This window comes from Bombina bombina, chromosome 8 (assembly GCF_027579735.1).
Source record: "Bombina bombina isolate aBomBom1 chromosome 8, aBomBom1.pri, whole genome shotgun sequence".
NCBI lineage: Eukaryota > Metazoa > Chordata > Amphibia > Anura > Bombinatoridae > Bombina > Bombina bombina.
In genome coordinates, this window is record NC_069506.1 from 191,603,015 (window position 1) to 191,615,480 (window position 12,466).

General features: G+C 37.6%; 1 protein-coding gene across 2 annotated transcripts in view; it reads left to right on the forward strand.

The window, feature by feature from the left end:
- Positions 1-12,466, forward strand: part of PNKP (polynucleotide kinase 3'-phosphatase) — a 127,821-nt gene that overhangs the window by 80,276 nt on the left and 35,079 nt on the right. For both annotated transcript variants that reach the window (XM_053690799.1, XM_053690800.1), the window contains exons 9-10: positions 11,906-11,954; positions 12,093-12,163. In XM_053690799.1, the coding sequence (XP_053546774.1) occupies positions 11,906-11,954; positions 12,093-12,163 (120 nt within the window). The remainder of the gene's footprint in view (positions 1-11,905; positions 11,955-12,092; positions 12,164-12,466) is intronic.

The following is a 12,466-nucleotide window of genomic DNA, read 5'->3' on the forward strand; positions in this document are numbered from 1 at the left end:
AAAAGAAAAGTTCACTCGTTCCACTCACAAGAGTTCCCTTCCTGGGGACTCTGATAGATTCTGTAGAAATGAAGATTTACCTGACAGAGGACAGGCTAACAAGACTTCAAAGTGCTTGCCGCACCCTTCATTCCATTCAACACCCGTCAGTGGCTCAATGCATGGAGGTAATCGGCTTAATGGTAGCGGCAATGGACATAGTACCCTTTGCACGCTTACACCTCAGACCATTGCAACTGTGCATGCTAAGTCAGTGGAATGGGGATTACTCAGACTTATCCCCTTCTCTGAATCTGGATCAAGAGACCAGAAATTCTCTTCTATGGTGGCTTTCTCGGCCACATCTGTCCAGGGGGATGCCATTCAGCAGACCAGACTGGACAATTGTAACAACAGACGCCAGCCTTCTAGGTTGGGGTGCCGTCTGGAATTCTCTGAAGGCTCAGGGACAATGGAGTCAGGAGGAGAGTCTCCTGCCAATAAACATTCTGGAATTGAGAGCAGTTCTCAATGCCCTCCTGGCTTGGCCCCAGTTGACAACTCGGGGGTTCATCAGGTTTCAGTCGGACAACATCACGACTGTAGCTTACATCAACCATCAGGGAGGGACAAGAAGCTCCCTAGCTATGATGGAAGTATCAAAGATAATTCGCTGGGCAGAGTCTCACTCTTGCCACCTGTCAGCAATCCACATCCCGGGAGTGGAGAACTGGGAAGCGGATTTCTTAAGTCGTCAGACTTTTCATCCGGGGGAGTGGGAACTCCATCCGGAGGTCTTTGCCCATATACTTCGACGTTGGGGCAAACCAGAGATAGATCTCATGGCGTCTCGACAGAACGCCAAGCTTCCTCGTTACGGGTCCAGATCCAGGGATCCAGGAGCAGTCCTGATAGATGCCCTGACAGCACCTTGGGACTTCAGGATGGCTTACGTGTTTCCACCCTTCCCGATGCTTCCTCGATTGATTGCCAGAATCAAACAAGAGAGAGCATCAGTGATTCTAATAGCACCTGCGTGGCCACGCAGGACTTGGTATGCAGACCTGGTGGACATGTCATCCTGTCCACCTTGGTCTCTACCTCTGAAACAGGACCTTCTGATACAGGGTCCCTTCAAACATCAAAATCTAATTTCTCTGAAGCTGACTGCTTGGAAATTGAACGCTTGATTTTATCAAGACGTGGGTTTTCTGAGTCAGTTATTCATACCTTAATACAGGCTAGGAAGCCTGTTACCAGAAAGATTTACCATAAGATATGGCGTAAATACCTATATTGGTGTGAATCCAAAGGTTACTCTTGGAGTAAGGTTAGGATTCCTAGGATATTGTCTTTTCTACAAGAAGGTTTAGAAAAGGGTTTATCTGCTAGTTCATTAAAGGGACAGATCTCAGCTCTGTCCATTCTGTTACACAAACGTCTGTCAGAAGTTCCTGACGTCCAGGCTTTTTGTCAGGCTTTGGCCAGGATTAAGCCTGTGTTTAAAACTGTTGCTCCACCATGGAGTTTAAACCTTGTTCTTAATGTTTTACAGGGCGTTCCGTTTGAACCCCTTCATTCCATTGATATAAAGTTGTTATCTTGGAAAGTTCTATTTTTAATGGCTATTTCCTCGGCTCGAAGAGTCTCTGAATTATCAGCCTTACATTGTGATTCTCCTTATTTGATTTTTCATTCGGATAAGGTAGTTCTGCGTACTAAACCTGGGTTCTTACCTAAGGTAGTTACTAACAGGAATATCAATCAAGAGATTGTTGTTCCTTCTTTGTGCCCAAATCCTTCTTCGAAGAAGGAACGTCTACTGCACAACCTGGATGTAGTCCGTGCTCTAAAATTTTACTTACAGGCAACTAAGGAATTTCGACAAACGTCTTCTCTGTTTGTCGTTTACTCTGGGCAGAGGAGAGGTCAAAAAGCTTCTGCTACCTCTCTTTCTTTTTGGCTTCGTAGCATAATTCGTTTAGCTTATGAGACTGCTGGACAGCAGCCTCCTGAAAGAATTACAGCTCATTCTACTAGAGCTGTGGCTTCCACTTGGGCCTTCAAGAATGAGGCCTCTGTTGAGCAGATTTGCAAGGCTGCAACTTGGTCTTCGCTTCATACTTTTTCCAAATTTTACAAATTTGACACTTTTGCTTCATCGGAGGCTATTTTTGGGAGAAAGGTTCTTCAGGCAGTGGTTCCTTCTGTATAAAGAGCCTGCCTATCCCTCCCGTCATCCGTGTACTTTTGCTTTGGTATTGGTATCCCAGAAGTAATGATGACCCGTGGACTGATCACACTTAACAGAAGAAAACATAATTTATGCTTACCTGATAAATTCCTTTCTTCTGTAGTGTGATCAGTCCACGGCCCGCCCTGTTTTTAAGGCAGGTAAATATTTTTTAATTTATACTCCAGTCACCACTTCACCCTTGGCTTTTCCTTTCTCGTTGGTCCTTGGTCGAATGACTGGGAGTGACGTAGAGGGGAGGAGCTATATGCAGCTCTGCTGGGTGAACCCTCTTGCACTTCCTGTTGGGGAGGAGTAATATCCCAGAAGTAATGATGACCCGTGGACTGATCACACTACAGAAGAAAGGAATTTATCAGGTAAGCATAAATTATGTTTTCACTACCCCTGTATAGTCAAAGGGGCTAATAACACCATGCACTCGATCTTAGATTTTTTCACATGTCCCTTAATCTTTCCCTTTTCAAGTTTAACTGGAATTTCACATTTGTATCTTAGTACACTTTAGTTTATGAAAACAACATAGAAAAGGAAGTGGGGATTTCACAATAAGAAATTCCCAAAAGTCTACGTAAATCCAGCACGACTGTAAAATTGAATAAAAGCACTACAAAAAGCTTGTATGTCAAAAACAATATAAATATTTATTAACCAAATGCACAATACACACATTCACATTCATACAGTGGATCCCACACAAAGCAGTGTTATAAAGTACTGGCCAAAAAGTTATTATCTGGTGCACCAGGGGAAATAGACCAAAAACAGTCCGTTTAAGACTTGCAGGTATTTGTAATCCAGTAAGTGCAGCGTTAATGCAAGAAATGGATGCAGTTATACAGTCCCCGGTGTATAAAGACCAGTTACTTCAGACTTGAACCCCGATAGTTACTGAGTCGATTGGTGCTTAAAAGACATAGCATAGGAGGAGCAATAGAAACACGCGTCTTTATTCACAGGTGCTGTATTCTTTTAAGACAGTAATTTTCGGTGTACAGATGCGTATAACATATTCTACCTGTATTTGTTCACGCGGTCGCTCCTCCTAGCTGCCTCGTTAATGGAGTGTCCAGACATCAGGGGTAAGTCACGATGAGTGTGTGTGAGTGAGTATCTGAATCATCGAATTGTATCTAATCAATTTCTGCTATGGAATACCTCACCTTGGTTACTTTAGAAGCCCTGAATTTAGCTGTATTTAAAAGTAACAATTGCAAAGACATTGTAACAGCGGCTAATTGTGACTGACATAAATTTCATCAAATGGAAAAGATTCTGGAAACCGGCATCCAATAAAAAGGCTGGTAATCAAGGTGTCGTTAGCACCTGGAAGAAGCTCCATGCTGCACTGACTGAAGGAGCGAAACGAGCGTTTGGACTCGTCGTGCTTGGCAGCCCTTACAGCAGATCCCCTGCTCATCGTGACTTACCCCTGATGTCTGGACACTCCATTAACGAGGCAGCTAGGAGGAGCGACCGCGTGAACAAATACAGGTAGAATATGTTATACGCATCTGTACACCGAAAATTACTGTCTTAAAAGAATACAGCACCTGTGAATAAAGACGCGTGTTTCTATTGCTCCTCCTATGCTATGTCTTTTAAGCACCAATCGACTCAGTAACTATCGGGGTTCAAGTCTGAAGTAACTGGTCTTTATACACCGGGGACTGTATAACTGCATCCATTTCTTGCATTAACGCTGCACTTACTGGATTACAAATACCTGCAAGTCTTAAACGGACTGTTTTTGGTCTATTTCCCCTGGTGCACCAGATAATAACTTTTTGGCCAGTACTTTATAACACTGCTTTGTGTGGGATCCACTGTATGAATGTGAATGTGTGTATTGTGCATTTGGTTAATAAATATTTATATTGTTTTTGACATACAAGCTTTTTATAGTGCTTTTATTCAATTTTACAGTCGTGCTGGATTTACCTAGACTTTTGGGAATTTCTTATTGTGAAATCCCCACTTCCTTTTCTATGTTGTTTTCATATGTATCTTTCTAGGAAGCACCTGTTCTCTAGCAAATTACTTATTAGTGTGCAACTCTCCCTTTTTGTGTTTCTTTTGTTTACACTTTAGTTTATGCTGTTAATCGTCTCACAAACGTAAGATCACACATTCACGAGTTTTCTTATACTGCTTTTTTTAGTACAAGTTAAATTATCATTCACATGAGCCATTTATTATTAATATAGGTAATTTCTTGTGGCTTTGATACATATCATTCGTTGCCATGGGAATTCCTCTGTTTACTACGTACGGTTCAGAATGCATGAGCCGAAGCCTAAAAATAGGTGATGCTCCTATTACTATGTAAATGACGGCTCCTAGCAGTATATTCTTCAGTACACACGCCCCCTAGATACTGACTTTACGACAGGAGATTGGACAGACTACCTTACTACGCAGATTTCGATTTGACAGATAATTTCATTATGCAGATGACGACTTTTAGCATTAGGCATACACATCAGGATATACGCACACTTAGAGATTCACTATTTGATAGAGGATTGGACAGATTCTTACACACCCTCGGCTGACGTCACAGCGTCTTTAGAGCCGTTACTTGTATGTATTGAACTCCACGGTCTTTTAGTAATATTCTCAAGATTCACCACATACTCCTTGCGATTGTATTATACACATACACCAGCTTATTAAAACGACTGATAAGTTCGATTAGGCCTACTGATGAATTATTTCTATATTCAGTGGCAAAGGAACGGATAGGTCGCCATTTTTTCTAAGGCTACACCTTTATGACCTGATTATATGGCCCTTTAGACACTGCCATTTCTGTGGGCTTTTTGGGAGTCTTCGCGTCTGTGAGATGGGTTCATGTCCCCACACACACTTATTTTATGGGGCTAGAATATAGCTTTATGTGGTACTTTAATGACATCACTAATAGGATTATGCATCAGCTGTGTGAATGATAGAATGTGGGAGTTAACTAATATGTGTACACAGATGGGATTGGTTTTGGGGAAGGGGGTGGGTAGGCCTGATTAACTTATGATAAGGTTTTTTAGCAAGTGTATCCATTTTTATATTTTTATTGTATAGCCTGAGGAAACAGCCCTAGAGGGGCTGAGAAACGTGTTGCTTTGTTTTTAATAAATATTTGTTTGTGATACACTTGCTGTCTTATTGTGGATCTATCTCGTTTGGACACACGCTGTGTGGCTGGCGTTGCCTGTGCACAGTCTACTGGGCAACTGAGAGGTTCCAGTTTGCCTATACTGCACCTGGAGGTGTGCTACTAACTGTGAGTTTGACCAATAGTTGCAAATCCATCTATATTTAAACTGTACTGCGCTATGGGTGTTGTTTTATATCACCCACAGGAATAAAAGTTTGGTCTGCTGTTTTGCTGCCATTACCTGAGTGTCTTCTTTGCTGCAATAACTTGAGTGTCTCCATTGTGGATATACAGTGAGCTGGACCACTGCTAACTGATCCAGCCTGCGTTACTTGCACCTTAGGGTGCTCCAATTTTGTGAGTACCACACTTCACTTCTCATTGCTCTACCCCTGTGTATACGTTATTAGGCCATACAATCATGTTTTCTCTGTGCTTTTTCCTCTTTGTGGAAGAATACGGTAGTTAGTTCCCTTTCTTTAGTAAGGGGTGTGTTGTTTGGAGACCGACTTCTTGGGACGGTGTTTCTTGGAGTCTTTTGACTCAGTCGAGTCTAGTTCCTGCGGTCTATAGCAAGGCTGTGGACTATCTGCGGGTCAGTGTCCTTGGGCCTTTTTCTTTTTTTCAAAGTTGTTCTCGGCTTTGGACGAAGCAGGATTTTGTTGGGTAGGTTTTTTTTAGGCCTGGTGCCCTCATAATGGGCCGCCTCTTGTACCCTCCCGTTTTTGCATTCAGTGTCCTGTATAGATTGGGTATTGTTTTCCCAAAAGTAATGAATGCAGCTATGGACTCTTTTCATTTATGAAGAAAAACTTATATTATGCTTACCTGATCATTTTCTTTTCTTCAGATGGAAAGTCCACAGCTCCCTGTCAGTATATGGCTGGGTTATAATACAATATATTTAATAATTATTCTTTAAAAATAAACCCCCAATAAAATGCATATACAAAACAATAAAATTAATGTAAATTTCTAAATTCTTTATATTAGTTAAAATTTATAGACACATTGAATTATATTTATAGGAAACCAGATATGAATCATTCTATACCAGCGTAAACTGTTACAATATGCTATACAAAGATCATAAAAATTACCTTATTTAAATAATCTCCCAAATCAGAGTTGTATTTAAATATCACAGTATGGGTCACTAACTTCCAGACAACTATACTTAAGCTATTTAGCCCACAAATGATTCTATACAACTGAAATGAATTCTTAATTATCTACAATTAAGACAAATTCTAAAATATATATGTATATTTGCTGAGATAAATTACTTAGCATTAATGATTAGTTTTAAAATACACAGGGGTATGAAACACAAGTTTAAAATACAAATTGTCCGTGCCTGGACGGCAGTGCATAACAGCTACATTCCCTATTCTCACTATAATGCCCTTCATAACGCCTGTTATCCCTTGGTCTATGATGTGCTCTGTAGTCTCCCACATGTTACTTCAGGGACAGTACTTTCTGGAGATAATGGGGTATCTATCAAACCTGGTCTACCACTGTATATACTTATTCTGCTTGGTCCTACTTGCTAATGTCAGATAGAAAGGAAATTCTCATCCCTGATTTCGCTTATTTAAATTTAACTACTCCTTTCCCATCACATTTCTTAAAATGCCCTGTTGCATAGTTTTAAATATCGCTATTTCACTATTAGCATATATAATGTATCATATTTCTTTATATTGTATTTACATAGCTTACTATTGCGTGTTTAAACCCCTCCTGTTAATGTTTTATATGAGGAAGGTAGTTCTAAGTGCATTCTATTATGTTTTACTGCTCCTAAACGGGGAGATAATTCTGAAAATATGAAAAACACCTCCTCCCCCCCCCCCCTACAATAATGTATCCCCTACTCTAGGGGAACTAACAAGGCGGTTTGTCTCGTCTATACCGCACCTGAATTACAGCTCTTAATTGCTCCCTATGTACCCAACCCTCCATAACACAATAGGAATGCGTTTATATGCCCTGTCTAGATCAGCAGGACTGATCTCTAATACGTGTCACCAACGCATGCAATTTTAACACAGCTGTTAGTTAACTTTCTGGAGGTGTTCCAATGTTTCATCATAAATCCATTTATCAGTAAGGGAGCTTGACATTATATTATCCTAGACAATAAAAAATGAGGTTTTTCAATAAGGGTCCATGAGTGGCCCTCTCCAACTTATGTCCACCTACTCTACGTTCTATTTATGATAACCCCATACAGTCTGAAAGTTACCGCTTGGTTCATGTAGTAGGTCTTCAGATACCATGGTGCTTACTGTGTAATATGAGAAAGTAATTGTCTTTCAATCATTTGGTTTCCCTATTTGTCATATATTTGCAGCTTACTTTGTAATACTCTTCTGTTTTCTTTTATATTGTATATTGGCAATTACCAAATGTTTATTTTGACAAAAAAAACCTCAATAAAAATTATAATTTAAAAAAAAATACAAATTGTCCTTTTAAAATTACTAACTGTAATTTAGTTATAGTTACCAAATGCCTTTGATTTAAATATAAAAATATAGAACGGTCATACATCACCAACATGAACCAATTTAGGATTCCAATCTTTTCCAAGTATTTTCAGATCACCTCATATGAAGAAAAGTTATCACATAGATCAAGAAGTTAGTCTCAGCTTTTTGCTTAAAGTTGATTGTGCCCCAAGTATGGCAGCCAGTTATTTAATCAGACCAGTTTCAGCAGACAAAAGACTAAAAGACTCCCCCCTCCTTGCATTCAGCTTTTCTTATATCTAATCATTGTGATCTGTTTTTGGTTACGCACACGGTGCTTGTTTTGGATTGGCCCTAGCGGAGCTTATCCCTGGTCTGCCCTTAGAGTTGAAAACATTTTGATTGGCTATTTGGATTTACATGTGTTCTAATAGATAATTCATTTGGTTGTCATACCAGTTTTAATCCCGTAGGGAGCAGCAGACAACCGCAAATATCTTCACCATCAATATTGCTAACAATTTAATACATCCTTATAAAGTGATTATTTAAACTACTTTACTTCCTTGTGTAAATCATTTACAATTTTAATTATAGATGGGATGATATAATGTCATTTTTCTGATTACTCCAATACCAAATGCAAGTATGTTCCTAGTGATCATATTAATAAACAATTACACTGTCAATTATTTGCTCTCCCCCCAAAATCATAGCATTTAACATCCTGGCATATATTCATACAAACACAGCATATTTCACATTCCTAATAATTTTTGAATGCATGAAACATCAGATGTTAGTCTGAAATGAGAGAAATAGGGTTGTTAAAAATGTCAAATATTTATACATATATTAATGCAGATATTATTCAAGCTTAGCAAATATTTATCTAATATGTTGCTATTAGTCACTGCTTCTTAGGTCTTGTTAGGTCCACAAATATACATTTCTATGCAGTATTTAAAATTATACAGGCTGTATTTTAAAATGAACTTAAGAGTTACAATTGCAAAACATGGGTCTCTGTTTAGCTAATCTCCCTCTAGACGTAAAGTCTAGAATTTGTGGATTCAATACAACAGGGACAATTTAACACATCTAGTAATTTTTTCAGCTAAAAACTGATTCTACGAATTTCATTAGGCCTCAAAGGAAAAATCTTAGACATCATGTCTCTACCAACCCAAGGGTTCCTGTGATCTAGGTAATGAGACAGATGCTCTCCTTTGAACTCTTAAATGCCATGTCAATCAGGAGAAGTGTATCTCATGTCTGATCTAAGACTTGGAATACACAGAATGTACCCAGTGATAAAATGAGCATGCTCAAACCCACTTATTTGAGAGATTTCATATCTATTCTATCATATTTATATGTATGTGTTTATATATGATATATACACACAAATATATATTATATATATATATATATATATATATATATATTATTTATATATATATATATATATATATATATATATACATATACACATGTATTGTCCACTGACATCTACAGATACCTTGACATCCCCGTCCGTATTTTTTCTGTGGGGCGTCTATTATTTTTGTTGTTCTGGCACCTTTTCATCCTGATGTTTCTTCTACTGTTCCTTGTTCCTCAGCAATGACTGGGGGATGAGGGAAGTGGGGGAGGTATTTAAGCCTTTGGCTGGGGTGTCTTTGCCTCCTCCTGGTGGCCAGGTTCTAAATTCCCAAAAGTAATGAATGCAGCTGTGGACTCTCTTCATCTGAAGAAAAGAAAATTATCAGGTAAGCATAATTTAAGTTTTTGCACGCGTCGGGTTAGCGACAGAGAGTAACAACTTTTTACTTACAACTTGTAATATGCTCGCAAAACTACGATGGCATTTAGCAGTCATATGGTGGCACGAAATATACCAAATCGGATCTAGATTAATACCTTGGGTTGTCCAGTTTATAAATATATATAGCTTTTGGGGGTTGTTTTTGAGATTTTGGGCAGTTTTGTTATACCAAATGAGAGTTACCCAGTTGCATCATTTTAGATATAGCTGCAGATAAAGATTGTAAAATTATCAGCAATAATAAAAAAAAATATACATGTTTGGTCTTAACTGAATCAGAGGATACCAATGAACAAACTTTAGATTTTTAGAAAACTACAGGTCTTTGTGGAATGTGTTAATTAGTCTTATATATATATATATATATATATATATATATATATATATATATATATATATATATATATATATAATTCGTTTTTTGGTGGTAATTTTACCATAATTTCTTAATTGTGAAAATAAATAGCTAGCTGAAACTGTCATTCTCTGAATGCTCTTTTTATGGCCCCCCCCCCCCCCAAAAAAAACTATATATAATTATCATAGGTTCATAGGTAAATGAACAATCTAAGGCTTTATTTCTGTGTAAACAGAGTGATAGTAAAAACTCTAGAAAGTATCCGTTACTTTGGACAAGTTTTTCTCTGAAATTAATGGTAATGAAGGGGTTACAAAACAACATGAGAGTATCCATTTTTTATCATTTATTTATAAAAGATTATACAACACTGCAAACATTAGGTGATTGGATGTTTATAACAAAAGTAATACATTAAAGGGACAGTAAACACATTACAGTATTTTCTGGTCTCTTGCCAAGAAGTTAGCATACTAGGTGAGTGTGAATAAAATATGAATGCATTAACACCTTGTGTAGTGCAAAGTTGTGTTACAGTGCATAATTATTTTATATTACAATCTGGCCCTTTAAGGCAACATTTGAAGCACTGAAATTGTTGGACAAGTCCTGTAAAAGAAACATGCTAAATAGTATTGTAAGAAACAAGGTAAGTTAAAGTAATGGTAAATTCATACCAACTGCTCAACATAATATTTTAAAAGCTCTTATGCTAACTAGCTAATCAATATGCTTTTTTAATATTAAAAACATCGGTTTACTGAATAACTTCAATTTTATTACGGTAACGTTACAGTTTTATATTCAGCCTCTAGAGCTGAGGATTCTCTGTTTCAAATGCGCAAGTAGCATAAGAGTTGCGCATGCGCATTGCATCACAATTAGTGAGTTCAGAGCACGGGAGTGTGCAGTTTCTTTTTAACATGGGGCGCATGGTGAGCTGATGATTGGCTAAAACGTATGTCAATCAAAGCAGTAGCTTAGAAAAATTTCAAGAGAGGCTGAATATAAAACGTTACCATAATAAGATTGAAGTTATTCAGTAAACTGATGTTTTTAATATTAAAAAGCATATTGATATGCTAGTTAGGATAAGAGCTTTTAAAATATGTTGAGCAGTTGGTATGAATTTACCATCACTTTAAAGCTGTTTCAGTTGATATTAAAACTCTGAACAGGAACATCCATTTTTCAAACAAAAAACTGTAATATGGAATAAGACACCCTCTTTGAGAGACCTCAGAGGAAAAATATAATTTATTGTGGAAAAGATCAAAGCTCTGAAATGTAGGGGTGTTTTGCCTCCTCCTAGTGGACTGGAGAGTAATCCAACCTTTGATCGCTCATAAACTCTCACTATCATAAAATAAATTATTTTATCAAGTAAGTATACATTTTGTTTTTATGATAAGACAAAACAAAAATAAGAGAATTCTGCTCTCAAAACAGTAGCTAATCCCTCAATTTATAAAGGTTTTTGGAGATTATAAACTACAGACACGGGAGTACCTTTTACAAGGAGTTGGGGGGGCGCTTGCTGGTTTCCAGGGCAACACTGGCTACAAGTGCTCCCGCACTGCTCACGCTGTTTCTACCGGTGAGCACATGTGCATAAGCTCTTTCAGTCGTGGATATGCCTCTGCTGATTGGTCACAAATGGACAGCTTTAGAAGACAGTGGAAAGCAAACAAAATAAAAAGGGAAATTTAAGCGAAATGGCTTTAAAAGTGAAAATGTATGGCAATTATACAGTTATTAATAAACTGTTGAAGTTTAAAAGGATTCTTAGTTGATAACTCATTTTCCCTTTACATTTGTTTGGTACTTAATGATTTTTTTTTTTCTTTCTAAGGCAAACGATGGGATCAAAATTAATAAAGAAGAGTGTGTCTATGTGGGAGGTAAGAGTCATAGTTCTTTTCATGATTATAACCATTCTACTTTTTTAACCTCTTGGATGTTTTTTTATGTGTATAGTGAATATTATGCTGTATTTTATTTTATTTATTTTTTCTATGCATTTTGTTTGTTTCTTATAGATGCTGCTGGGCGCCCTGCAAATTGGGCTCCTGACCGCAAGAAGAAAGACTTTTCCTGCAGTGACCGTTTGGTAGGTAAATGGCAAATATTTTATCTATGAATTTCTTTAAAATAATGGCTGCTGTCATGTTGAAACCTAGGTTTTTCTTTTATCTATCCTTTCACTCAGAGAATTAGAGGCCAATATAAAAGAGAGTGTGCAATGGCTGTTTGGAAAAATTGTTAACCTTGTTTCTTTTATTGTTTTATACCTTTTCCTAATTGTCCTAGACAGAAGAGAGAGAGAATGGAGAACCCTAGGTTTCAACCAGGCAGCACCTATTTCTTTATAGAAACTAAAATACTGCTAAACAATATGACACTTATACAAGCA